Below are 27,906 nucleotides of genomic sequence, written 5' to 3' on the forward strand. Positions count from 1 at the left end.
TGATATCAAACAATTTTTATTCACTCAGCTCCGAATTCTTGATCTCAGAGGCTCAGTTTTGGGTATCAGAACCATCTTTGTGTGTTCCGCACATTTGGAGGGTGCGTGTGACTCTGTGTTAGTGTGCACTGCATCTGTGCATGTGGCAGAAAGATGCAGGCAGAGGAGGGATGACACCATGGGTGGTTTCAGTAGCTGCGACAAGGCAAAATATATTACGCAAAAGTCCATCAGAACTCCAAAACTGAAGCAGCAAAGTGGAATTCACTCGTGTTGATGGTCTGTTTACTTGTGTTGCTCCACTTCTTCCCCCCTCTCCAACTTTCCTTTCCATCCACCCCCCTTCCCCCGTCTTCCCGGGGCGATTCCCCCTTACGTGGAGCCCTGAAACACATCACGCCGTACAGGCTGGGCCCATAGGCTGCATCTCTCCACCACGGCTGCCAAAAATAAGACAGGCTAATGCTGGGGCCCCCGCGGGGGGAGGCCAGTTGCTGGTGAAGTAGTGCTTCTCCAGCCGGAGCGCTCACTCTGGATTCATCCACTTTCCTCTGTTTATTTAATATTCAGTCAGCTGTGGGGAGCAGGGTTAGCCACAGCTTATGAAACGCAGTCAGCATGACCAAGATATAACCCCCCCACCACCACCACCACCACCACCACCTGATTTTCCACCAAACACATAACACACACCTGCAAACAGACACACACACGTTACAACTGAGCATAAATAAAGGCGCTTTGCTATCGCGGTGTTTGGGAACAAGCGTTAAGCGGCAGAAACAGCGGTGGCCGGCTCTTTTCATTCCTCTCCTTATGTAAACCCTCTTTCCTTCCTTCCTGCACATCAAAGGTGAGCAGGGGGATGTAATGAGCTTAACTGTTTGACTGGTATTAGGACGACTGGGCAGAAACCGAGCAGGAAGCGGGCCGGAGAAGCGCGTGAGCTGCAAGAAGCAAGTTCAGGAAAGCATGAAGTGGACAAATATGGATTTGCTCACGAGAAAGGAGCGGTGGGGGGAACAGAGGGGGCTTAATAATTCTCACAGCAGCCTATATTCACCCCACCCTGCTGTGAGCAATCCCAGCATGCCGCATCTACTGCCCGACTGGAAGGCTCCATGGCAACCTCTCAGGTCAGGGGGTCGCAGGGTAAGGTTGCTTTTATCTGCTAATGAGGTCGGTACCTGGGGATCAGCGTCTCTCCGCCTCTCTTTCTCCACTCTTCACCGCACAATTGATGCGGGGGGGGCGCATTATCTGGGAATGCCTGACCGGTGACACCATCTTCAGTTATCTCAACCCAAGGATGGATTGCGCGGTTGCCGGGTGAGCGGCGTTACTCATATTAGTTTCTGCCCTGTGGGGAAGATAACAAATGGCTCCGAAATTGCTGCTCCCCAGTCTGGCTCCTCGCTGTCGAAACAGCGTTCACATGCAAATCCACAATCAGGCCACAAGCCCGAGGGGTGTTGTTCACCATCACATCACTCGGAAAGTGACACCAGCCGGGTATGTTTGCCAAAAATGAATACTAATCACTTTGAATGTGATGAAAAGGCTCTTTTTTATTTGAATACCATGAGACAAAGTTTGAATGAGCGTGTTACAGACGGCTCAAACGTGCACAAGGGCAGGACGTGAGTCCAGAAGTTAATTCCCCTGGAAAACACGCTTCCCTCTTGTTGTTACACACGGGGCTCGTTGGCCCCGGTGCCCCCTCAGTGGGGCAATCAGGCGCCCTCGCCAGCCCCCGTTCTGCTCCCACACCCCCTCGCTCTCACACACACGCCCCCTGTCATGTTCACGGGAGTGAGAAAGGAGTCCATTAACTCTGATTTAGTGGCAGTGTCATGCGGTTCCCTTTGTGAGGTGGTGACATTCACTGAATAGAAATCAGAACCCCCCCATCCAAGCCTCCACCTTTCCTTCGCTTGGCTCAGACTTTGTGGATGTGTGGAATGGTGGGAGTGTGAGGGGTCGAGAGCTGAAGGGTGTTTTGGGGGGGGGGGGGGGTTGCTGCCACATGTCCCTGAGTGGCAGACTCTTGGGCCGGCCTGTTTGTTTAGCCTTTCCTCGCAGAAATACTTCGCACATCATACGGAAGAATGACAGCCAAGACTCTGAGGGGTGAGCAGGAAGTGGAAGCGGATTTCGGATCACGGTCGCACACGGTGGACATGGCGTGAGATGCCTGAGATGCTGTGAGAGCAAAAACACACAAACATCCAGAATACTTCAATGCAAATACTGGGGATGAAAAATGAAGCAACTAAAATGACTTTTCCCATCTAGAAATGACGGCAAAATCGAGTTTGTTCCCTTTGATTTTGTTGTGAACATTACTGTCATTCGGTGGCATTTTGCCATACAAACTGAAATCACCCCCCCCCCCCATACAGACAATATAATCATTCATTCATTATAAATATGTACGCTGGCATATGTTTTAGCTATATTTAGACTGTTTGCACACCTACATCGTCCAGTTCTAAAACAAAGGGTTGGTTCAGCTTGTTGCCAGGGGTTGGCAAGCTAATTTATGATCACTCTCGGGACAAACTGGGCCCCTGCAACTATTAGATTTCCTTATTTCAATATTCTGCAGGACGGATGTGAAGCTTTAGCCGACCAGATGTGGCCCGCAGGCTGCAGCTGAAGATCAAGACTTCTTATACATCCACGATATTAAATGAGAGCTGGAACCAAAGACTCGGTGTAACAGCGTCTGAAACTACCACGGAGCTGTTGAGCACCACTGTCTGTCTGCGCTGCAACTTTATCAGCGTGCGAAGCGGTTCAACAGTTCATGAGACAACCTGAAACGTGTTTTGTCTTTACTGTAAAACGTTAACTTTACTGCACCACAGCTGTTCCCCATCGCCGTAAATGGCTGTTCCCCGTGACCTTTGGCGACTCCAGCCATTCCTGAATAACCTTTCCCATAAGCCGGTAACAGGTCATGGCAGGTTCCTGCCTCTGGCCTCAGCGGTGTCCATGCAGAAGCTGCCATTGATAAGTAGGAAACAGGAGGTCAGAGAGGCCAGGTTTGATATTGTGCCCCTGCTCCCTGGCAAAACAAAATAAGAAAATATTTGCACAAACAGGAGGTTTTGAATTTCCTAATTATTGGAAACACTCGTTCCCGGAGGCACGGTGGCATGGCGGCATTACAACGAACAAAAGCTTCATGAATGTAAACTCACAGACAAATACCCAAGCAGTCACCTATTAATGGAGTCGAGGCTTCCCTCCAGCAAGGTTGGACGCACCATAATAGGTAGCTAGTTTATGGACCTTTGCTCCCCAAATGTCTACCATGTTGCTAATTGCGTGCATCTGTGGCTAGTGTTTTTGAAGTTTAGCTTCAATTGCAGCTGTCCGTTTCATTTCCAGCAGCCTCTGGCTAAAGTTATCATACCTTAAATGGAGCCGTGCAGACGGGTACGAAGGGGAAAATTCTTAAAATAACTTAGCAGGAGCGCAGATATTCTTCATCGGGGATGTCAGGGTGCACCTCCAGCTTCCTGCAGACCTTAACAAGTAGCTACTTTTAAGCTAATTTAATGTAGAGCCGGTTTGGTGTGTGTCGACCTTCGACCTCCTGTTAACGATGGAAGTTTTTATGAGAGAGAAAGAAACTGACGGTATTTTGTGACCCAGGTTTGCTACCCCCCAGTAGCCCGATTATGCATCATTTGTGAAGCTGCTTTGTCCTTTCACGCAGCGCCTATCGAATTGGTGCAACATCTGGTGAGATTCCAGGACAGATTTGAGTTTTCAGATCGTCGTCGAGCTAATAGGTCACCTCTCGTCTTTGGCGCTGTTGGATCGTCTTTGTCGCACCGCTCACGTCCTCGGAGTAAAACATTGTCTTTTAATGAGGCCGCTGCCATTCGTCAAATATCACCGCCATCGAGTCCAGAGGTTAATGACGGCGGCACCATCCGTCTCCAGCTGGACTCACTATAGACGATGCATTCAGGTGTCCTAATATCCATTTTCACATCGGTGGCGCTGTTATTCCCGCTTGTTAGCACATTGATTAAAATCCTCTTTGACCTTGTGTGCCTTCGTCTACTGTTGGTTTGCTTTGGCAGAAGTCGTTTTAAATCTCGATGGGAAATGGATGTAGGTTGTTTAAGCGCATGCTCGTAAAATCTCAGCGACAAGTCTTTTTGTGTTTGTGTATATCAGATAACCTCCAGCCCCACCGCTACACGGTGTCTGCGCCGTGCCATCAGAGGAGGGATCAGTGCGACCGCGTACACCAGTGAAACTCGATCTTGAGTAATTGTCCGGCTAAGGCGAGGGATTGACCTCACCATGAACTATATTTTCTGAAACAACACACTCTAGCTAGCTTTAAAATAGCCTCCCCCTTCAGGACGGGAGCGGCCTGTGAGGAAGCCCGTCATCAACGTTTTAGTGTAACCAAACAAAGCCCGTGCTAATTTCATTAGCACTCTCTTATGTCCTCAGCGTGCAGATATGGTAACCCCCCCAGACGCGTTCTTTCAGTTGGCTATGACATCACAGGCGAGCAATGTGAGGCACGAGTTGATCTGGACAGGAACAGACTCAACTCAGAAACTTGAGCTCGTTTCCTCAGTTATTAACTCCACTGAATATATATCTATTTATTTATATCTGTCGATCTATCATTTTAATTGGATGTCTGTCTGAAACTACTACTAATAATAATAAGAGCAATAATTAAAAATGTATTTATAAATGTTCATTGAATCCTTCTCTTCATTCCAGATCCCCCAGGGTCCAGATTTGCCCGTCCGGGTCCCTGTGCCAGTGTGATGGAATCAGACAGATGCAGGATTTGGCAGATCATGGTCCGATGACATCATGCAGACTGAGCAGACTCCCTGCAAGAAGCAACTGACAGCAGAGTAAATCAATTCTCCTCCTCAGCGATATGAGCTCTGACCAGAACGTTCAGGAAGAAGGTCCTGTGGCCTCCTCTGTTGCTACGGAGGCTACCCAACGGCCCGTTTGACCTTCACCTGTAAGTCCCTGCAGGCACATTTAGGGTGACCAGTTATCAACAGTTATCTGACAAAAGTGTATACACACTGCAAGGCTGATGCAGGGTTGAGTATCATCTCTTGACAGACGGGGCAAAAGTGCAGTGGTTTTTACCTTTTGATATTCACTTAAACTTTGGCCAAATCAATGAATTGAAATACTTTATTACCCACAGCTTCAAAGATATTGTTATATCGCCAGCTGTGGTTATTGAATACCTGAAATCAATACACAAACGCAAACATTTGCATTGAACCGTAGTTAAGCCCTGATTGTAATATTTGGTAAAAGAGCGCCACCTGCTGTTGGACGTAATGTCGCCTATAAACTGACGTTTTCCAAAGTTTTGAAATTTTTTTTCTATTTATTAACTACTAAAACAAGCTAAATTAGGTAAAAAGAGGCACTTTTTATATCTAAACAAATAAAAGTGATGGATTTAACAAATTATAAAAAGAAATTAAAAACAACAACAGAATTATGACATTATAAAATACCAGTCAACCCAACAACATATATGTTGTTATTCCAGATCTCCATTCCAGGAATACTGCTCGTGACAAAAAGCAATAATACTTGTAGGTCTACAGATAACCAGCAAATGATCAACATTTGAAAATGTTCCGTCTCCCCAAACACCCCATTTTTAGCCTGATGAACGTCATTTCTTCCTTCCAGATTTATGCAGTCGTCCAATGGTGGAGGAAAAGGACAGAGGTGACCTCGGGGCGTCTGCGTCTGTGGCAGGAGCGGATGCAGGTGCAGAGGTCGAGTTCTGGGCCTCCGCTGGCGATTCGCCTGTCTTTAAACTGGCAACGCGGGTCGTTTTAGCATGAGCGAATTTTCCTGCAGACCCGTCCAGAATGGCTTTTCCAAGGCCTTCCAGGTGGGCCTGGAATGTGGAGATCTGTTGTTCCAGGGAGAGGAAACTCTCCTGCACCTTGTCAAACTGCAGGGACAGAGGTGTGTCACTTCTGCTGATTTTGCCTCCTGGGCGCTCATTTTGCCACTTACCTGCTCGATGTTGGACTGAAGCAGCAGCTCGGGCCACACTGACTCGGCGCTGCTCCAGCTCCGGCTCATGTGGTTGCTGATGTGAGTGTGGCTCCAGGTGAGCTCCTGCGGAAAGACCGCTGACTCAGCTGCTGGTTCAGAGAGCATCAGGGGTTAAGAGGGGTCACAGCAGGTGCTTACCTGCAGCAGCTGGGTGCTGTCGCTCAGGTGAGTCTGGCAGCTCTGAAGTCTTTTCCCATAATGACACATGACGGTGGACAGAGTCTTCCCCAAATACGGGATGATAGATTCTGCGTTAGCTGCCATGACGATCCCTTTCTGGTAAAGACAACACTCAGCCTGCTCACCTCTGCGTCTGTGCAGGCCGATGCCAGGTCCTTGTGTCCTCGGCTCTCTTGTTTGCTGAGCGTCACTCCCGTGTGCAGCAGCTCCAGCCGAGCCCACAGGCCATCGAGTCCTTCCAGCATGTCCTTCACACTGGCCTCAAAGTCCGCCTGAACCTGGAGGAGACTAACAAGGGAATCTGTCCTGTCAGAGAGGAGTGTGAGAGAGATTATTACCGTAGTTCAGTGTTTAGTTCCCAGGAAAAGCAGTCACAGGCTGCTGACCTCACCTCTGCTGCAGGTAGCCGCGGATGAGCTGCACTTTGTCTGCTGCTGCAGAGCTACGGTCCATTTCAGCGAACTCCAGCGGAGAGGACACGGCCTGCAGACGGACGCAAAGGGATCGGATCAGAGAGACATCTCAGCGGCACTTGGTTTCCATAGAAATGAAGGTATAATTGTAAGGGTTAGTTAGCCCAGCACCAACACAGAATAACAACACAACTACACAGATACAGAAGCAGCTTTGTCTCTGTCCTTTTTTGCCGTTGAGTTCATGGAAAAATAGTTTGGATGGTCGTATGAAGCCACTAAAAACCGACATTGTTGTGTGAAAAGAGAGGATGCGATTGCATGCGTGGATCTACGTTGGAGACTCACTTGGAGCCTAGAGAGGAGAGCCTTTATGTGGGACACGCCGGGGTCTGGCAGAGGTTCCTGAAGCACACACAGAAGCAGGCTGTCAGCCAGAGCGAGGGCCAGAGGAATGCTGTGGTCTGGGCGCTTTGACAGGGACGTCCTGGAGGGAGAAAGAGGTGACGCTGTGTGTTAGCTCGCACACAAACAGTACCTGAGCGAAGCGGCCTTTATTGGAAACCTCAAAATCAGATCTGCACCGTAGCTACTGGAAATATCAAAGTGAGGCACGTATGAATGAGCGTATAGAGGTGAAGCCTCACCGTAGAAACTGGTCTTTCCTGTTTCCACTCTCATCCTCCTGCTGCTGCCTCACTGGAGGCGCGCCTGTGAACTGAAGCAAAGTCACAGAATAAATCACACTTCATGGAGAAAAGCCGCGGCAGCTCTCGGCCCAGTTTGTGGCCGCACTGACCTGCTTCTGGAAGCAGCACTTCAGGAAGTACACGCAGCCTCCCAGCCCCAACCACAGCAAACACATTACGAGGAGCCTCCAGCACACGTAGAGCAGCAGCAGAGAGGGCTGCAGAGGTGCCTCCGCCTGAAACACCGACCACACCACAACCACCAGGGCAAAATGGTGCCATTCCTTCCAGGGTGGCAGCGAGCTGAGGGTGTGTGGCCAAGATGGTTCCTGTGGCTGGGGAACCGCCAGTGTTTGGTGGGCACTACTGAAGGGGCACGTACAGGTAGAAGCGTGATTAGTGAAAGAAGAATGAGAAACAGATGTGGGACATAAAAGGAAAGAGAGAGCAGATCTCTCCAAATGTAATCCCAGATCAGCCTACCTTTGTAGTTGGTGCCTTCCTGCAGGTTCAAACTCCTCCATCCATTCAGAGTTGAACTCCGAGCCACCCCGCCCCTCCCGGCCCTGACCCCCCTCACACTTGGGACTGACTAGACTCATACGAAGTATCTGAGCGGCACAGACATGTTTGCTGAAACTGCAACAGAAAGCACTCAGTTGGATGATTCAGCGTTCATAGTGACTGATGTTTCCTCCAACACGACGGGCTTGTCAAACTGGATTTGCCATTTTTTTAGTAGGAATGATACACAAAGGTGTTGAGGAGGAGCTCTGCAGCAACACCCCAGCAACAGTCACTTCATCACTGACTGTATGATGACTGCCTGCTGCTGTTTAAATACAGCTAAATGCCTCCAAAAAAGGAGCTTATTTCTAATCCTGACGGCTCAGATATGACTGAGACTGGAATCACAGCATTACAATTATGGCTGCTGTCAGTCTCTTTCCTGGAGGTCTGTACTTGTCTTACCTGGAACAATGCTGCCATCTAACAGCCAGAGGAGGAATTTCAGCCAGAACTTAAATCAGAAATTGAGCAAAGCCTCCTTTCTTCTTGGTTTACAACACAAATGTTACACTGTATCATTTGTCGTTCGGGTTATACCAAATCTCAAATAATCGCATTAGCTAAATAACATCGATTTAGCCCAAGGTATTTTAGGATTAGCAGTCAAATATTTTACACAATGTTCAAGTTTTTATCCTAGTAGTTGAACACTGTGGCTTTAAATAGCTTTCAGCTGTTATAGCCACAATTGCAAATTGGCCAATTTTAAGCAGTAGGTGGAAGCAAAACTTCAGAAACAGGGGAGAGTAATGCATATTAATAGTTAATACAGCCTGCATCAACTGCTTTATGTACAAATATCATCGGTGGGTTAAGCTCTAGTCTGCTTACCTTCTTTTTTAGGCGTTTCTGATACAGATGTTTTGGAGTATGTTTACAGTGTCATTTGTCATTTTTGTGGTCAAAAACCCCAACATTGCATTTACCTCTGTACTGTCTTTATTTTCTCAATGAAAACAATACACTTACTGTAACACATAAAACTGTGCTGATCTGTATTAGTTCATCTCCGTGCGGCCACAAGTCTCTTATTTACACGTAGCATAAAAAGGAGATCACGTCTCCCTACAGTACAAAGATGGACATTAGTCACTGCTGGAGAGCCTGGTGATGTCATCAGCCATTGATATTTTCCATGTTTACTCTGACAGAAAAATAAATATTGGATATACTACAAAGTCAGAAACCATCTTTGGGAGATTTGATATGTTCTGGTGTGGGGGCGGCCCATCCAGAGCTCTAATGTTGTCTATCGTCCTTCTGGAGTAACCAGTGTGTAACCATGTGCATATTTATGCGTACAAGCTGCTGAGGTCTACATGAAGGGTGTGTCTGAGGCTCTGCAGACTCTCCCTGCACATTTCAAGGTTTCGTGATATGAACTTCGCTCGCGCCGCTGCCGTTGGTGGTCGTTGTGATAATGTACTGAGTGGTGGTTGGTTGACTGGTCGTCTGCTCCTCCAGATGTTCAGCATGGGCCTGCGTCGTGTTCTGGGCAACATTCTGCTTCGTCTCCAGTTCGGTCTGACCCTCGGAGATCACGTAGTGCGTCTGCCATCAAAGGAATAAACACACTTTAAGTGCGATGCATTTGTAATACACCGGGTTGACTTTTGTGTAGAGGAAAAATTTTTTAAAAAGCAAAGACGTTCATTTTTACTCACCGTTTTCACCTGGCTGCTGTTGACTCCAGACACAGGTGTGCTTGCCTCAGCTATTACATACTGTGTGTGAGGTAGAGTCATCATCTGGACTTCAGACGCTGCAACAGTGTGTGTGAGCATATTAGCACGGCACCAACACAGCCTGCAGTCATCAACAGCCCCTGATGTGGGCTTTTGTGCAGTGTAAGACTCACGGTAGCCCCGATAGTTCCAGTTTCCAGGTATGTATGCATGCTGCACCGTGCCCTGCTGCTGGGTGCTGCTGCTCTGCAGATTGTGGCTTTGAGCTAAAGTCACAGGCGTCAGCTGGGAGGGGCTCAACTCCTGATTTGGCTGCTGGGAAGTGGGGCTTAAATCCTGACCTGAGCACTGACAGTGAAGAGATGGTCACGCAAATATTCTTCTAAATCATTAAATCACGGTCAGTGTGAGGATTTACCTGAGTGGACCCTTGTCCAGGACCAGGGGGCTCTGTGACCTGGATCTGTTGCACCTGAATGGAGTGCTGACTGTATCCATGAGGGTCCTGTAGCTGGCTCACATCTACTGTTGGATGCTGGGAGGGCGGTGAGGAAGCCTGTTCAATTCAATTCAACTTTATTTATATAGCATAAGTTACAGCCAAAATTGTCTCTAGGCACTTTACACAAATCCAGAGCATGCCCCCCCCCCGACAAGCAGCAGTGTCAAAGAGAACCTCCACTACCAGGAAGAAACCTTAAGCAGGACCAGGCTCAACAAATCCTGTTACTAAAGAAAGTTTAATCTGGCCGACAACAGAACTGTCAAAGGCAAAATCTCCTCTGATAAGATGGTTGTAGTTTTCTTTGGTCGGAAAAGGAAAGACACATCACACCTGCAGGCAAATTCAAATATTTGAGAAAGATCTTTTCCGATTAAATCTAATTCAGGAAGCGTGGTGCTAAAAAAGCAACATGGAGCCTTTAAAGATTAGATCTTGAAAACTAACCGGAGCCACCTGCACCACCTGCAGCTGGATGTGTTGTGGCTGGGACAGGCTGCTGCCTGCTGCCTGCGACACAGGAATGTACTGGATCCTCTGGTAATCTCCCTGTGCCGTGCGATAGTCTGTGGTCAGGGTCTGTGAAAGCTCCGTCATAGCCTGGGTCAGCAGGTCTGTGGTCTGTGGAGGGAATAATCTGGAGTTAATACAGCTGGTGGAGATAAAATAACCTTTGATTTTCCATTTGCTATATGTGCAATTGTCCATTTTTCTTACCACTACGGCCTCAGCGGTGGTGCCGTCAGCACTAATGACCGCAGGAGTACTGCTGATCACAGCTGTAGTCAGCGGGGTATGGATGGTGTTGGCGAGAGGGGCAAGCTCTGGGTGTTTCTTTCTGATGTGTTGAACCATCTTGGTCTAACCCAAGAAAACAAGACGGCAAAATGAAATACAGCAAACAGCGCTGCATTTAGGTTTAGACCGGTTGGGATTAGGCGGCTGGGCGCTAACCTTGCTGCTGTACTGTTTGGCACAATGTGGACAACAGACGGGTGCCGTGGCGATTGTTCCGGTCAGCTGGGTGTGCGTGCTTAACATGGGGTCAGGCTCACCGGGAGCAGCTGGACGCAGTTTACGGATGCTGGGAGGCAATTCTGCACCGGGGTGATTCTTCAGTATGTGGGCTTTCCTCTTGCTGGCGCTCTTATACACCTGTGCAAGAAGAATGTGGGCCTCGGTTTTATTAAATAAGTTGAATTATGGACTAGATAAACCATTTATACCCTCAGAGCAAATCAAAAACACAAACCTTGTCACAATACTGGCAGAAGTAGTCCCTGTTAGGCTTGATAATTGGCATTGTTAACTCAGGGACATCGTCAATACGCATCTCTGGATGACGCTTCGACAAATGATTGACCTGTGACGGGGACGTATTTAAAGTAAGCGTGCTGCGATCCCCTCGGAATAACCAAACCTTGCCATTCCACTCACCAGCATTCCTCTGCGTCTGAATCCCATCATGCATAATCTGCATTTGAACACAAAGCTCTCAAAGTCGGTGGCAGGGGTCTTCAATTTCAGGGCTTTGGAGCGGTGGACTCGGTCGGCTTTCTTAGCCTCCCTGTCAGGATTGTGCATGCGCTGCATGTGCTCCCGTAGCTTATCTTTCCTCTTAGCACCACAAAAGAAAGGAATAAAACAAAAAGTCAATAAAAATACTTTCTTTGTTTGTTTTTTTTTACATTTTTTAACATCTCACTTGGCATTACCTTGAATTGTTTGCCACATGTTGAACACAGGAAGTCTTTACGGTCAGAGTGGCGAAGCATGTGTAATCGCAGTTTGTCTGGTCTGCAGAAGGCCTTTTCACAGTGTGGACACTGGAAGATCTTCTCTGAATGGAAGCAGCGCATATGTTTCTTAACCTGAGGAAGACAACACCGTCAAAATGATGAGTACTATCTTAATTTGCACTCTTAAACAACATTCGACAAATAACTACAGAAAATCTTCTTTGATCTTGAAGTGGGTGTAAAACTTTGGAGTAATTGGAAGCAGATGTAAGACAAAAGTAAGCTCACCAAAACCCCGATCCAGTACAGATACACAGGACCTGGATCGATCGGTACCATGAACGACTGCATTACTAACCTGCATAAAGTCAGTAAATGTCTTCTTGCAGATCGGACAACCAAAGCAGCCGTCCACCGCATGCACCCCTACGTGATCTTTTAGCATTTCCAGCTTTTCGAAGGTTTCCGGGCACAAGATGCAGGAATAGGAGCGGCTGTCTGTGTGCACCAACAGATGGTCCTCTAGGGCCGAGTCACTGATGAAGCTCTTGCTGCAGATGTGGCAGGAAAGGGTGTAAGCGTCCCTGCCGTGCACGCGCAGGTGCTGATCCAGCTTGTCCTTGTCACGGAAGGCCTTTCCACAGTGCGTACACTTAAATGGACGGAAGCACTTCCTGATGAAAAGGTGCTGGAGGGCTGCATTCTGTTACACAAAAGACAACAAAGAGTTGTTGAGAGAATAAAAACGATGGCTTGACACATATTTGAGAAAACATAGGAAGAAGTCGTGCCCAGTGCGTGGTTGGATGCATTTCACATGAGCAATATCAAACTGAGATTTGTTAACTACATGTTGCTGCCACCCCACCTACCTGCACATCCATCTTTGAAGGAAGCACAGATTGAGGAAGAGAGACACACTGTTGTAAAGCATATCTGAGGCTCCTCCGAGACATAGTAACAGGTCTGTAATATTGAACTGGGAACTCACCCGTATCCTCTTGGCACGGCGTATATCCTGAGATGTGAGCTGGGACTCTGACTGGCTGCTCTGTGCAGGGTCCTCCTTCAGAGGAACTTGCAAATCTGTGTCAGAGAGCAGGGTGACCGACTCTGGGACCGGTACCCCTTCGGCTGGTATAAGCTGGCTCTCTACCTCTGCCACCGCCTGGACCTCCGGCTCCATCTCTACCACTTTTGGTCCATTCTTTGACCCCTCTACCTGCTCCTCCAGTGGCTTCTCAGGCAACTCCAGTGTCTCCTGCTTGAAAATGGGTAATAAAGAAAAAATATTTTAGCATATTTAGCATAATTTGTCTTGTTTGCCTGCCACATTATGGCAGCTCTTCAGTTTGTCTTAACTAAAAATATTCTTCAAAATTGTTTTATTCTAAAATAAGTGTAGCTAATGCCCCTTGGCTAACTCTTGGGCAATAATGTGGTAAATCATCATCATCCAAGTATCACCCAAATTGCCCTTACTGCCGTTTTGTCCCCACTAGGTTCTAACGGTGGATCCAAGCATAGAAATTTAGGAGGACGTCCGGGTCTTCTTCCGGTCCCAAATCTCCGCCTTCCTCTTCCTCTTCCTCTGGATCTGGGAGAGGAGAGAGCACAGTCATTACGCGAACCCTGACATGACCGGAAATAAGTAATCAGCGGAAAAAAAACAATGTTTTACTTGGTAATCGAGTTTAACTTTTCATCGTGCATGTTGAGATGTAGCTGCAGTTGTTCCGAGCTCACAAAGCGCCGATTACACTCATAACACGGCCAGTTCTTCTCCTGCTCCCGCAGTACTGAAAGAAGGGCACTTGTTAAAGGGAAATAAGCGATCACAGCAGCTGAAAATTAAATTCTGAATAATGCAGACAGGAACCTTTTCTCTCTTCTTCTGTAACATCATGGATCTTCTGATTGACAAACTCAGCGTAGGACGCTGCGTACCACACCTGCAGAAGGCGAAACCATGAGGGAATGCATGAGTCGTACAAACTTCATCAGTGTTTCAGAGGTGTTGATACTGACCTTGAGCTCCTCCTTGGGTTGGATGTTCTTAATGGTTGTGTAAAATATCTCTGAGCCATACTGATAGGCTACCAGATTCTGTTCAAGATGATTCTGAGCAGGCCTCACAAACATCATCCAGTTGCAACGTTCCTCGTCAGAAAGCTCCAACCACAGGTCGTTGGACTTCTCGATGTCTTTTTCTACATCCAGCTCGCAAAGCTGACGAAGGAAGGAAAGCCAGACTACTCAGATGTAAAAAATAAATACAGATTCAAGAAAGTAATTTGAAAATAGATGTTTGACACAATCAATATGTCTAAGATAAGAAATAATGAACAGCGATTTACTTTCAGATGAATGTAGTGTTCCTGCAGTTCACTCTGAGGGACCAGGGGCCCCTCTACAGGACCAAACTGCGTACGCTTTGGAATGCGTCTCTTGGAGAACACCCCACCAAGGAAACGATCAATGTAGAGGACCAGAGGGAGACTGGCTCGGGCCTTGGTCATCACCGGCCGGTTTAGTATGGGGTGCAGAGGTCCGTGTTTCAAACACACAGACGGGTTAGCAACATTACACTCTTCACACCCTGAAAATCCACAAAAAAAAGAGTTGAATTTGCAGCATTATTCCTTCTCATAAATGTTAAGGAGTTATTGTGAGTGAATTTTGGCTAATTACTCACAGAGGCTGTGAGGGTTGAATGACTGAGGCTCTCGAGGTTCCCAGTCATCCATCTCCGAATCCTCCTCCTCATCTTCCTCAGAATCATCTGTAGTGTCTGCGGCGCTGAGCGGACAGTTGGGGGGATCTTCCATATTAACCATGGAGGGGAGTGAATTAGACACAGCCAGCGGCTCCTGAATGTGTGTCATTTCACAAAGTTGACACTCAAACATCTTGTCTAATTATCTTTATTTTTTGCTCCATTGTCAGACACACTACCATGGAGTCAAATGTGTAACTAAAACAGACGTCTTTCACCTGGGAAACCGGCTCCAGGAGAGCTTGTGGAGCATCTGTAACATTGCTCAGAACATGTAAATTGGCAGCATTCATGTTCTGTCCACTGGGCAGCAAAACTGTGACCTGAAGAGAAGTTTAGATAATGTTAATTTTCAGAAATACCAGCAGACGCATGGCTACAGACACATGAGTAAAGTGGTAAGTTACCTGTTGGGTTGTACCATCCTGCTGAATGTATGCCACCTGTGGCTGATCAGTAAATACTGCCTGAACAAAAAAAAAGGTTAAATATGGTAGTATTAGCTGACCCTGCAGGTCATTGTCCACAGGTCTATAATTCTACATACTTATATACAGCTCACACATTTGAAACTAATTTAAATTACATTTTAGTTATGACTTATGAGCCAATTCCTGTAAACCCCTTCCTTACCTGAGTGCTATCAGCAGGATGTATGTAGACTAATGTATGTTCTCCAGACTCTACAGAGGTAAAAGAGTTCCCATCTGCAGTGTAAACCACCTGCTGCTGTCCCCGATCTGCCTGTTCGCCACTGTAGACGATCTGGGCAACTGTGCCACCTTCAAAATGCACCTGCCACACACATGCACCACACACATACACAGATTAGCTCCTGATATAGTCTAATTTGGATGGACTTGTGTCCATGGATAATGTTACTATAGACATAATTTGCTAAAGGCTTAATGATCTATGATGCAACACTCCATATAATTCTTTGGTTGTGCATCAACTGTTGAGATACTCCAGCAGACCTGTGTGCCATTGTCTGAATCACTGTTAGCAGTCGTGTTCCACACAGCAGAAGGTTCCTGTTTGGTCTCCATGGCAGCCGAGTGCCAAGCAGAAGCCAACCACTTCACCTATCACTTCAATCTGTTGATAGGGACGCCTGTAATGCACAAAAGCCAAGAGGAATTGGGTGGTTTTCATGTCAGTAATGGGGAGTGAAAAGCTGTTAGTTCTGCGACTTGCTGTGTCGTGATACTATGAAAAAAGAGAAAAAACCTGCAACCTCAATATGTATGATCTGAAATGACGTAAATGTTTACCGGCTAACTCAATCAAAATCATATAATTGCACCGTTTGTGGCTGATTGGAACAAAAAGCAGCGCAGCAGCCATTTTAAGAAAGTTTCAACCTTCACGTGGCCGCTGCAGATATTGTGGGTTTTCGGTAACATTTGACAGGACATGAGCTCCAAAATAAAGCAGCATGTCACCGAGTGCAGCGGCCACACAGGACTCAGCAGGGGGACCAAAAAAACGCGGTCCCCGTTTGCTCGTCAGGCCGCCCGGGAAACAGCATCTAAATATAACCCCACATCCACACAAAACCCGCCGTGCAACACCGCCACTCCCAATTACTTCCGAAACGTATTTCGGAAAATTATTAATAAATACATTTCCCCCTATTTCCACCCGCAGGTCCCCGGTCCCAACTGGACCATACCACAAAAAACAACGGCATAGAAACCCGGGCATTCGCTGCACCGCACCATTAGCCTTACGGCCACATATTGTCAATGTAGGGCCTACCCAGCACCGAGGTGTGTCTTATCATGCTTCGGGAAGTTTACTGGTTTTGTAATTTTTGTCATACGTGTTTTTTGTGCACTATAAAGCAGAAGAAGTTGGTTAGACCCACCCGTCTCTTCAATCTAGATGAGCCCAGCCCTTCAAGTCTACAGTGAATAAGGAAGAACGGGCTCCATTTTGGGTGGGACTACCAACAACAACCGCATCCGAAGAGACCGACGGAAAAAATATAGTTTTGACGCGGGTGTAACAGAGCTACGATAACACGTACAATTACTTTATCCGAAATAAAAGACGAGCGAGCAACTGGGCTGTGGAAGTGGCCGATGAGCAGTCAACAGATTTTTACATTTTAAGAGAGGCGTATAAGTTGTTCTTACCTCAAAATGGTAGCTGCAGAGATGGCTACATTGCATATATTAACATAATCTGCCTAGTAACAGGACGGAGCTATCTGATTGGTCGTTATTTACTCCATGGGGGAAACGATCTAATAGTTTTAATCTTTCGTTTAGTAAAAAAGTGGCTCGTGTATATATACATGTGTGTGTGCAAAAATATAATTAAATTGCATTTCAGAGAAGTATTCCTCCTTATGTTGGAAAACGTGTTAAATCGAGTAAGCCTTAACAATGTCAGTGGCCAATCAGAAAAAAGATATCGGAGTCATCCAATTGAATTAAACCCGTAGCCCGTCTTTTAGTGCCGTCTTTTAACAGTTTTAATAGTAGGAACTGCATTTATATTGTTCTTATCTGCGTCGAAATACACACATATGGGAGAAAAAGATGTGGTCAAGCGCAATAAACTTTACTCGTCCGAATTAAAATGCGTGTTTTGATTGTACTAGATTTGTGTACCGGTACTCTAAAATTAAAAATAAATAACTTTTTAAAAAAAAAAAAAAAATCTACAGACTCCCTCAAATAAAAGATCTATTGTTTGAGGATTGCATTTTAAAGTAAAATTCAATATTTCAATTCTCCTGCCCAACGTTGCTACCTAGTGGTCACCGTGGGGAACAGCAACAATCACGATTCAGTCTTGGGGTTAATTTTGATATTTACGATTTCTTAAATTTGATAGGTTTTGTCTACCTTGTAGTGTATGGTTACATGGACATCATAATTATTTCTCAAATTTGTGGCAAAAAAATCGAGAAAAACTAAAGTAAGGTGCAATCAGGACCTTTTTCTTTAGGTTATACTGGTTCTGAAAAGTATTGTCTTTTTTTTTTAACCAGACAGTAAATTGAAGTTTGTGTTTCGTTCTTGATCCATGTTAAAACAACAACAACAACAACAACAACAACATTGTAGCAGCAACAATAGAGAGAGGGGCTGAGATAGTGCTCATTTATGGCCTGTGAGGATGTGATAAACAAAATTCCAGTCATATTTGAATACAATCTAATGTTTCTGGTGTAGATATATTCTTTTTCTATACAAAAAAAATACACCGTATTTTTCATCTTAATAGCATTAATGAGTCTTTTATTTATTCGTTTTTATTTCATTAAGTTGGTCAGAACGGATTCAATTACTAATATAGGACATGAACTTAAAGCTCTGGAAATGTCAAATATGTTGGAAGTTACCTTTGGTATCAAAAACAATCTTTATTTCCTATTTTATTTAACTTTATTTATAAAAACTGGATAAAATTTGCAGAAACATCAATTCAACATCAATTCAATATTTATTTGCTTATATAATATTTGGAACAGTCTTTCCCTATGGTTATGTGTAGGTGACGTCACCCTCGCGAAGACGTAATTTCCGGTCCAGTAACGCGCTTGACAGCTGATCGCCACAACGGGGTGTTTAGTGTATGTTGCTTAGGGACATAATAGGGGTCAATTTAAAAAAACAAACATTTAAAACACTAGTGTCCCTGCTGGCTCGTGTGGGTTTTGTAGCCTATAACGATGTAGCTCGGTTCCATATATATTTTTGATGAAATTACAACAAAATTGTCATGGTAGCGTAATTTGGAGAACGTACCCTGGGGTTCTAATCTCATTTGCAGAAAATATGGTGTCATTCTGCAGGGATTATCCTCATTGTAACAAAAGCATTTTACCGAATGATGTGCACTGTGTGCGCACGTTCATCCTGGGTGCTTTTACCACATGTGTCCACCAGATGGCGCTTGCGCCGTGTGCCTCCCACATTGATGGGAGGAGGAGGAGGCAGCGGAGCAACGGCAGCACAGACACACTCGGTCGGATCCACACTTCCAGAGGAGACCCGCATTCAGCCTCCTACCAACGTCCTTCTCTCCAGCTCGGGTAACAAAACAAGCCGAGCGGGAGTCCTTCCGCTCTGTGGAAGCGCTTCTGCAGGACTTTATTCTCCAGAGTATCGCCGTTCAGCTGTCGGGATACAAGTTTATTCAGAGTCGCAGAACCGCAGAAAAATGGGTCCGGTCTCGGCGATATCTGTCCTCGTTCTTGGCATTGTGGTGCCAGCGTTGGCCGCTTATATTGAGGTAGGTAATGCGATGTTTTGCGATTTATTCCGGGCCAGATTAAACCCGCATCAACACGAAGTGTAGGCGAGGATTATTTTGGCCTGGTGTTGCGCTTTACGCGCAGCTGTTACTTTATGTAAACCCCGCTAACGATCCCAGAATTTGATCCATATGTACTGTAAAATCCTTAAGCGAGTATAATAATTTACAAGCGCTGAAGGCTACCTGCGGATTGAACCTTTAAAAATGGTCCAAAACGTCCTAATAATGGTGAAGTTACGTGCGTAAACACTGTGGAGCACTGATTGCAGTCGTGGTTCAGAGCTGAGGGTGTTTGAAATAAGACTCAAATCTGCTCGCTGCGGAGAAGTGAAAGAAAGTGTGTTTTCATCGGGCCTGTGGGGACACATGGAACCACAAACACAACCTGTTCTCACCTCAAACCTGTTTGAGCCCTCACCTAATCATTTACCCTCCATTTAACGCGCACACGCCTCTTGCTCTGTGTGTTTGTTAATGCTTCCTTTTTAATGTGAGGATTTTCTTTAATTTTCTTCTGGAACAGTATAAAACCAGCTCCCCGCAGTCCCAATTGTTTCCCCCCAACACACACACACACACACACACAGCATACCTGATGTCCTGTTTTACTGGCTGGCCAGCAGTCATTGTCCCTCGACTCCATACCATACCGGTCTCGGTTAACAATGGCACCATTTTGAATGCATCCCCCCATCCCTCCCCTCCGAGCCCACCGAAAGGGTAAACACAAGGGTTCCTGCTCAGTGTTAAAACAGCCATGACAAAACACAGGATGATGCGTCTTGGTGGTGCCGGGTATAGGCAGGTGGGTTAAAGGGGGAATATTTCTGTCTCTTGTGTGGGACTTTGGGAATTCAGCCATTTTGGGGCAGATTTGGCTGCTGCTGCAAAGGGGCAAATAATGACGATGTCCCCAACAAACTGCTGATCAGTGATCGGCTCCTCAGTCGGCCCTCCTTACCGCACAGACGTGCTGATCAATACCGCACAGACTCCCACCACATGATTAATGGATGGATTCGATGCATTTTCCTGATCAGTCGTCCAGGTTAATCTGAGCTGGCTTCTGTCTGCTTCGTGCTGACAATTCTTTGGGCCAATGAAGAGAAACCTTAAAACAGATGGTCAGAGCTTTTGCAAATTCTCAATGACTCGAATCGCATCAAACAAAAACCATCTTGCCGTTGTTTGTGTTTCGGGCCGCTGGTGCGTGCAGGCCCGGCCCAGTTGGTGAGCTCACGCACCCGCCGCTGAGGCAGATACTGCTGTGTTGACGTGCTGGCTGCACTTGATCCCCTGGACCTTGAGCTTGACTTTGCTCACCGTTGAGGGCTCCTGAGAGACACACTCGGGGACGGTTGATTATTTCCAACCCTGTCCTTGGTCGGCTCCTCTCCGGGTGTGATAACCTGGGCGTCGGTGAGCCGTTGGCTCTCTTTGTGGTGCAGATTCTTCCTCTCTGTGTTTAGATGGCAGCTTCAGCTGTGTAAACGCTTTTGTTTTGGCACGTAGGTCAGATTCTGATTTCTGTTTCTTCAGCTGTGTGTCCCTTCTCTTCTAAACACATTTGTGTCACCAGAGGCTTTTCCCTGCTAATTTCCTGCTCTTTAGTTCAGTTTTTATCTCATCTAGCTCATGTATCTCATCCCGCTTCTTATCCACAGTAAACAGGTATATAGCAGCTATTGTAAAAAATAAAAAATAAAAATCTGTGCCTGTTTGAATTGCATCACACTAAGGGTTTTACTGGATTAATTTAATAGGGAATATCTAGGACAGCTGCCTTCAGTACATTTTATTCTCTGCTGAGTTAAGCAGAGATTATCAATGCACTGAATGAGAAAATCCTTCCTCAGAAAAATTTGCTTTGAACCACGCCGCAAAGAGCAGACATCCACTTAAAACTCCCGCAGATTAACAAAGCCTCCATGCCAGTAGGGGGCACTAGTCTGTGTACACTATTCAGGAAGGCTATAGTCACACCAATGCAGCGTTATACTATTACATATGAAAGCTTTAGTTTCTTCTAACAGATATGTTCCTGCATGTCACTGAACGCACCATCGCATGTTTTAAACTTTGTGAATCCGGTGTCCCTTCTCTTGCTCTGCTATGCTGAAATTAAACAGCCAATCATCCGGTTGGTGCTCTCCTGGATGCTGAAAAATTGTTATTGCTAATGTCAGTGATGTCAAATAAAAAGTGTCCACCCAGAAATAAGGAGAAAATCAAGAAGGGGAAATCAAAAAGCAGGATTTGTGTGTGTCGATATTAATGTGGAGGTCCTGTGTAGTTTCACTTGTGTTGGCTCTGGATAGGGGCTGTTTCTAGTGCACAATAGCCTGAGAATGAATGCCCTCGGCTGGCTGTTATTGTCAGGGTGGGTGCTGTAGAGCTGTCTGGTTGCAGGCCTGAATGGATCCCTATGAGGGGCTTTTGTGTGGCTCTGAATAGCTGGGAAAGCCCAGGCTGTTGTAACCATACAGAGGTGATCAAGATACCGAGCAGAAGCAAAAGAAAAGATGGACATTTCACGCCTGGGCAAGACTTAAAAAAACAGTCATCTGATTTGATCTTTCAACGCGTCTTTGTGGCTGGTGGCATCCATAAAGCCCCCTGAGTGTTTCCTCTCTTGCGTCTAAGCTGTCAAGGCTGCTTTCTTGACCTCCCCACTTTGCCATGTCAATCAAGTTAAAGGCCATGGCGTGTGCACCATCAGACAAGGATCGGCCTCACTCACCCTTGGATTGGTAGATTAGCACCTAAACCCTTGCTTTCAATTGTTAGGATACCCCCCCCCTACATCCCCTGAATCCTCTTACGGGGAAGAAACACATGGTGCTTATGGATGCGCAAAGGGAAAGGTACTAATCCCAGAGCTCACCCTCCTCTAGTCTTCCCACTGATACTCTTGCTCGCTCCCCCTCCCCCACCCGCCCACACCTGCAGACACCACTCATTTCCAAACCTTGACTACAAAGTGGCACCGCACCGAGTGAGTCACCTGTGTGCAATCCCGGTGACATTCATACGTGTATGCATGAATAATGGAAGAAAGAGATGTGTGATTGATTGAAACGTAACCCCGTGTCCTCTAGTCTCATCAAAGAGCTCTTCCTGCGTGTCTCCTGGAGCAAAACATGCACACGCTATGAACTCATCCTGAGGATTTAAATATAGAGAGGTCCCAAGGGGCAAGCTTTGTTCTCACAAATTTAGCATTAGCTCCCAGTCTAGCCTCCAATTATCTCAACTGAATCTCCCCCCTCCTGTTACACAACTGTAAATTCATGTTTGTGTGTTTCTGTTTACCACAAAATTACACGAATGCATGTTTGCATGCTGGAGTCTTCATACACTTCAGCTCATAACATATTTAGTGTTTTCTTCCCGCAAGAATTTAGCCACAGTGACTGAGCTCGCCGCTAGCACACCGATGGCTGCACATCATTTAATTGGCGTCCAGCCCTCCTGCCACACGCACGCCAAATTACAGTCTCACCCTTGTGCAGATGCACTCGGCGCGAACGCCGCCACACCTGAGCGGGCTCGGCGAGGAATGCATAGCCCGGAGTGAAACGGCGCTCACTATTGTGCCGTGAGTGGCTCCTCTCCTGTGATAGCAGCATGAGAGTGAGTCCAGCAGACAAAAAACATTGTGCTGAAGGGACATTATTTTTTAATGCAGAGCCTGATTTAAATTGAGAAGCCAGTCACTGGAGGAGGGTTAAACCCCGTCACCCCTCTGCTGGGGTGACTCGCGTGTGTTCCTGCGGCTCACTGAGTCACTCTCGCTGTTAGATTTTTCTTCCCATGAATAAAATATCTTTTGCTATCTGTGACTTCTGATGGACTCATACCTCTGCCTGTTGGTCCCATCTGCGTCCCCCTCTCAATCCCTGTCAGTGTGGGAGATAGCCCAGATGTGCACCCCCCTGTGTCTCTCAGGTGCTGTTTTCCCCAGACTCACGCGTGGCCCGTGCACAGATTTGTCAGTGTTTTTCTTCCACGCACTGTAAAACAGAATGGAGGCACAATCAAAGAGGCGGTTTATCTGTGCCAGAAACCGTTCCTACTGTTTGCAAGTTCAACCGCACCAGAAACTTACAAGAGCATAAATTACTCGGGGGCTGTTTTTCTTCTTTACTCGGATTTGAACTCATCTTCAGTTGAATCCTTCGCGTCTCCCGTCGAGCATCCGCATCCACATCAGACCAGTTCTTCTTAACTTCAGCGCCGATTCTTTTGAGCTTTGTTTATTTGTTGTTGTATATTCATCTCTGCGAGTGTGTGTGGGCGCGTCTATCTGCGCCTGTGTCTTTCTGTTTGTGTGTCTTTTGCACATTGATGTTCCCGTTTTCTCCTGATACACAGGCGACTCCCTGGAAGTCATCTTTTTATGTGTTTGTGTCTCTGTGTGGTGTCAGGTTTGAGGGCTGCCGCAGTGCTAAATTTTTTTTGTTCTGCGTTAACTTTGAGAGCAATGAAAAGTTTAGCCTGATGTGGTTCTCCTCTACAGTGAAGACTTAAGGAACTTTACACTGTATGAGTGGCAGGATGCGATGCTGCTCTGTGTTGTTGAGCAGCGCCGCACAAATAGTCCATTTGCTGCTGGCGAAAACAGAGCGTGTTAGCTCCCGCCCCCCTCTTTCCTGCTTACTGAGGTTTCTTCTCCTCTCTTGTCTGTCATGAACATATTAACATCTAGCCAAGAACGGAAGCGTGCGGGGCATCGTCTTTTTTATGTTTTATCTTTTTTCTCCTCGGGAGACGTTCGGGGGGAAATGAAAATGTCAAAGCGGTAAGAGATAGAAGCGGCGCGATGTAACGATATACCCCCACAGAGAGGCCTGTGCTGCTGCTGCAGCCGCCAGTGCTTCGGTTATATGACGGCCCTGTTAGCCGGTAGCTGGTCTGATACAGCACTTTCTCAAGGAGGTAGTCAAGGACAGGCTGAAGCTAGGATGTTCAGCTTGGGATGCAGACAGAACACACCCTTCCAGGAAGATTCCATCCTTACTTCAAGCAACCTATTAAAGCGTGTTTTTACGCCCACCCCACTTTCGTTTAATGACTTTTTCACGACAAAACTGCAGCTCCTGAACATTGCGGCCATGCACCCCCGTCATCCATTTTGATCTGAGATAAAAACCAATCAAGCACTCTGGAGAATCAGTTTGATGAGATACGATTGTAGCTGGAAGCGCAAATCTGTACTCGTCTGCTGTTTTCAGACAAACCCATTAAGAGTCATTTGATCTCCTGCAGCTAATTATAGAGGCTTCTGTGCAGCTTCACCGGACTCCACCTTCCGTTCGACTGCTGCAGTCGCTCATCATCACGTCCTGTCGTCGGGTCTCGGCACTGGCAGCCCGTTTAGCATCATTGCTCCATTATTTTCAGTGCCTGAGGCCGACAGCTGGACACTGCAGCTCAGTCATCAGTCTGTCTCGCCGCTGCCAATGAGCCTTCACTTGGTTTCTGAAGTGTTCAGGGCAAAGGTTTCTGCAGGACAGAGGTGTCTGATTGATGTTGCATCGTAGGATAGATGATTGAAAACACTCGCCCTCCTGAGGACTCAGTGACAGCTAAACACATCTATGTTACAAATGTCACTTGGTAGAATTTGGCCCAGAGCATAGCAGGCTAATCTTGTGTCCTGTGGGCCGTCACTAGATTGATGTTTTGAGTCTGCAGGGGTGATACAGGAACCTACACCTCTGAGGTCAGAGCGCAGATTCATTTCAAATCAACCTGGGTGGCCGTGGGAGACCTGGTGAGGCTGGAATCAGACTCAGCTGCTGTTTCACCACCACTGTGTCGGTGTAAAAGTTTTTACTGTAACCAAAACCTAAAGGTTGAGCATTTAATATTTATTTAATATGTTTAATGCGTTACATTAAAGAAAAAAACATACATTACATCTTTACAATAAAAGGTTAAAACGGGCTAATGACCAAAATAAAAACAAACCTCTCTTGATATATTGCAGAAGGATGCTAGGTGTTTTTCCTGATTAATGAGCTCTTATTGGGAGTCTGGGCATGTTAAAATTAGTGATGGCATTAAAGTGATACACCTGCAGCCATGCCAACTCGCGTCATGTCACCGCCTCCCTGGTTAACATTCCTCACACAGGAGCCTTCCTACTCTTTCATGCTGTCAGGTCTGTTGGAAACATCACTTTTGTCCTTGATCTCATTCCTTGGCCTGCGTTTCGCAAGCCCATCTTTGGCTCCTGCACACCCTCAACACAACTCATAGCTGTCATGTGAAGCCTGAATGTGATATTTCCATGTTGTCCTTGAAATGGCTTTCCCTCGCCTGCAATGTCAGCTCCCGCTGAGCCCCCATGCAGTCCCACATGATATAGACACAGCGGTCCCACTCTTGTCAGCACCTCACTGCACACGTGCAGAAAAATTGGATATTTTATTTCCTACTTCTTACTGTGCCACAGTGTCCTCTCTCTCCCCTCCCCTTACGGCTGTTTCCCTCTCGCTTTCCCATTTCCTGCATTCCCTGCTCAACAATTACACAGCCATTAACCAACAGAGTCGAGGCAGCTGAGCGAGATGTCGTTGATGTCTCAGTGCTGGTGGCCTTGCTGAGGTTATCGTTCCTTTATTGAAGCGCCTGTCTGCCTGCCCGTCTGCGTCCTTCACCTGGATGGTGCTGCATGCTAAAGTCAGTTAGCAGAAAACTGAAGAAGCAGAGGTGGGGGTGACAGAAAGAATGAGGAGAGGAGGGTTGCAACAATATTTTTTTAGCAAACATGGAGTGTGGAAAAGAAGCAAAGTGAAGTGAGCACAGGTCATTTTTTCCTAAATCCCCTTCTCCTCGGAGAGATTAAACCACTCTGCTCCTCCACAGAGCAGAGGCACGTGCCAGTGTTTAATCCTCCTCCTTTTAAATTGCTGAGCGTGCAATACAAAGTGGGGAAAGAGTCAGCATCCGCATAAAGCAGCCCACTGAAAAACACAGACAAGGGGGGTTCAAAACAAGCCCCGTCTAACAATCACTTCAGCTCCAAATGTGCCGTGCGGTCGGTGCCAGAGCCGAGCCCACCGCACACATTTTCCCAGTCAGCTCTCGCTTCTCAAAATGTTTTCTATGTGATGGAAGCATTCCTCCACAGTGACTGTCATACATATCGTGTTCATGTCCATCAGCACACACAGGCTGGATGGATGCTCAGTGCAGAGAGGCTTTTAATAAATGGCAGCCATCAGCCAATTTAATCAGGCTAATGTGGATGTTACAGCGGGTGACTTATCTGCTATTTGATCTGCACTCTGCTGCTGCAGGAGGAAGAATGGAAAATGGAAGCAAATATCAAGAAGATAAGAAAGACAGTCGATTCAGTGCAGGGGTGGGGAAATTCCCCAATGAACTGTAATTCTCTCACGAGTGACCCAGCGAATGTCAATAGTCCAAATTACTGAGAGCGTCGCCAGCGTGAACAGTGTAAGCCGAAAAAGAGAAACTAAATCAATCTCTGGTGCAGAAAAGAATATTTATTTCTAACTAAAGAATCTACCATCACTTTTGGGGGGTTTTGCAAAAAGCATTATGTGACTATGTGGGGGTTTGACGTTCCGTCTATTTTTGTCATCAACATCTGGCTGAGTGATGTCAGGAGTGTAATCCGCTCACGGTCACGTGGATGTAAGCCCAGATAGAGAGGAGTGAGAGGGTCACCAGCCAGAGCGGGATTGAGAGAGGGAGGGAGAAACAGGTGGCGAGGAAAATGCACCAGGTGTGGTCGACGTAAGAGGAACTGGGAGCATAAAGAGTTTCCCAGAGTGTGCAGGGATTAAAAGGGATGCGGGATGAGGGGGTTGTTGATGCAGGGTGGCTGTTAGTGGGCAGAAGGGGGAGAACGACTGACCGTCATGACAGCGGCTCTGCAGGAGCGCCGGGCGAGCTCCAATGTTTGGGCCGTGGGGTTGCAGCGAAGACATCATGGTCCCCGAGTCATTAATATAAAATAGAAATTCATTATCTTTTCCATGCAATAAACACTTATTACACTCCAGCCCCCATGTTTATGCAATAATACACCTGCGTAACTTAGCAACAGAACAGTTCTGGGTAATTAACTCAATATTGCCACAACATATTCAGCGTCTCTCAGACTTTAACGTGCATTCTATTTTCCCCTGAAAAACAAACACAACAGGCCAATTTCATGTGCTAGTATGTTCCTCAGCCCTCATCACAGATCATTTCCACAGATAATTTCATCTACTGTTTTCATGTCAGCTCATCTCCGGAACTCTCTGGTTTGTGGGATTAAAGTGCATGAACACTTTCCTCAATGCTTCATTGGGATGTGACAAAATAACTTTCCAATTATCAAAGACACCAGACATTTGCTCGGCCCATCATATCTCCAGTTCATAACTCCCAGCAAATAGGCAGCAAAACAAGATCAAACCCTTTCTGTTTTACTGTAATAATAATCCAAACTTCTGGTCCCCCCCACACACACACACACACACGCTTCTCCGGTTGTTTGGCTCTTCCCAACTTCCCGTGACAGTGATTGGACTAACGAGGATGCTGTACTCCGGCCTGTGCTCTCATCTGACATGTCTCTTCCTAAATTTGACAACGTATACTGCAGCAGCCAACACTGGATCGAAACAATTTGACTCCCCAGTTTCCTCCCCCCTCAGCCAGCTAAAACTCAGTCTGTTTAATGGGGACAATTAAATGCAGTGTTGTGATTGATGGGGATAAATTCCGCAAGAGGACTAATAATCCAGGGAGGACTGTGTAGCCCGAAATCTGTGTCAGGAGGAGCCAGGAGGGGCAATCGGCCTCATGCTCCTACTCTCCCCGCTTCACTGGAAGCCCCTGTCCTCTGAGTAGAAGAAGAATGGAGCACAAGTGTAGCAGGCATCCCGATGCTGGCCGTAACGGATGCCGCACGTGTTCCTGAAAGTGGCCTCCGAGCAGCAGCCATGTGTGTCTGC

The 27,906-nt window shown here is 46.6% G+C and overlaps 3 protein-coding genes across 10 annotated transcripts in view; 1 reads left to right on the top strand and 2 right to left on the bottom strand.

Annotated features, from left to right (window-relative positions):
- Positions 1–5,184: 5,184 nt before the first annotated feature.
- Positions 5,185–8,215, bottom strand: si:ch211-151h10.2 (uncharacterized protein LOC567699 homolog). Of its 2 annotated transcripts, none has more exons than XM_057049048.1 (9): positions 7,862–8,215; positions 7,489–7,744; positions 7,337–7,407; positions 7,038–7,176; positions 6,668–6,759; positions 6,402–6,582; positions 6,235–6,318; positions 6,055–6,159; positions 5,185–5,989 (listed from the first exon to the last, which is right to left on the bottom strand). In XM_057049048.1, the coding sequence occupies exons 1-9, from the start codon at positions 7,978–7,980 to the stop codon at positions 5,702–5,704; spliced, it is 1,335 nt and encodes a 444-aa protein (XP_056905028.1). In that variant the 5' UTR covers positions 7,981–8,215; the 3' UTR covers positions 5,185–5,701. The 2 variants fall into 2 exon arrangements, with proteins under 2 accessions (XP_056905028.1, XP_056905030.1); XM_057049050.1 differs by having other exon boundaries at positions 7,337–7,400; positions 7,862–8,211.
- A 654-nt stretch (positions 8,216–8,869) lies between these two features.
- prdm10 (PR domain containing 10) lies at positions 8,870–17,164 on the bottom strand. Of its 4 annotated transcripts, none has more exons than XM_057049042.1 (23): positions 16,792–17,164; positions 15,628–15,764; positions 15,284–15,445; positions 15,058–15,117; positions 14,869–14,973; positions 14,570–14,744; positions 14,232–14,473; positions 13,903–14,103; positions 13,754–13,826; positions 13,556–13,673; positions 13,357–13,471; positions 12,866–13,138; positions 12,233–12,577; positions 11,851–12,006; positions 11,573–11,752; positions 11,388–11,498; positions 11,090–11,290; positions 10,853–10,996; positions 10,583–10,756; positions 10,052–10,168; positions 9,807–9,981; positions 9,613–9,710; positions 8,870–9,499 (listed from the first exon to the last, which is right to left on the bottom strand). In XM_057049042.1, the coding sequence occupies exons 2-23, from the start codon at positions 15,697–15,699 to the stop codon at positions 9,311–9,313; spliced, it is 3,486 nt and encodes a 1,161-aa protein (XP_056905022.1). In that variant the 5' UTR covers positions 15,700–15,764; positions 16,792–17,164; the 3' UTR covers positions 8,870–9,310. The 4 variants fall into 4 exon arrangements, with proteins under 4 accessions (XP_056905022.1, XP_056905021.1, XP_056905020.1 ...); XM_057049041.1 differs by having other exon boundaries at positions 10,052–10,189; positions 12,866–13,135; positions 16,792–17,162; XM_057049040.1 differs by having other exon boundaries at positions 10,052–10,189; positions 16,792–17,162.
- A 1,439-nt stretch (positions 17,165–18,603) lies between these two features.
- The window catches only part of aplp2 (amyloid beta (A4) precursor-like protein 2), a 31,354-nt gene continuing 22,051 nt past the window's right edge, over positions 18,604–27,906 (top strand). For all 4 annotated transcript variants that reach the window (XM_057049044.1, XM_057049046.1, XM_057049045.1 and 1 more), the window contains exon 1: positions 18,604–18,901. In XM_057049044.1, coding sequence (XP_056905024.1) covers positions 18,830–18,901 — 72 coding nt within the window. In that variant the 5' untranslated portion in view covers positions 18,604–18,829. The remainder of the gene's footprint in view (positions 18,902–27,906) is intronic.

This window comes from Takifugu flavidus, chromosome 12 (assembly GCF_003711565.1).
Source record: "Takifugu flavidus isolate HTHZ2018 chromosome 12, ASM371156v2, whole genome shotgun sequence".
Lineage (NCBI taxonomy): Eukaryota > Metazoa > Chordata > Actinopteri > Tetraodontiformes > Tetraodontidae > Takifugu > Takifugu flavidus.

What these genes read in the sequence shown, in the direction of transcription:
- si:ch211-151h10.2 (XM_057049048.1), bottom strand. Translation starts at nt 7,980, where the DNA reads ATGAGTCTAGTCAGTCCCAAGTGTGAGGGGGGTCAGGGCCGGGAGGGG. An exon ending in AGTGCTGCTTCCAGAAGCAG is followed by an intron (nt 7,408 to 7,488) that starts GTCAGTGCGGCC and finishes ACTTTGCTTCAG; the next exon opens with TTCACAGGCGCGCCTCCAGT. An exon ending in AGGAAAGACCAGTTTCTACG is followed by an intron (nt 7,177 to 7,336) that starts GTGAGGCTTCAC and finishes TTCTCCCTCCAG; the next exon opens with GACGTCCCTGTCAAAGCGCC.
- prdm10 (XM_057049040.1), bottom strand. Translation starts at nt 15,699, where the DNA reads ATGGAGACCAAACAGGAACCTTCTGCTGTGTGGAACACGACTGCTAAC. An exon ending in AGGATGGTACAACCCAACAG is followed by an intron (nt 14,974 to 15,057) that starts GTAACTTACCAC and finishes ACTTCTCTTCAG; the next exon opens with GTCACAGTTTTGCTGCCCAG. An exon ending in CTGGACAAGGGTCCACTCAG is followed by an intron (nt 9,982 to 10,051) that starts GTAAATCCTCAC and finishes CTTCACTGTCAG; the next exon opens with TGCTCAGGTCAGGATTTAAG.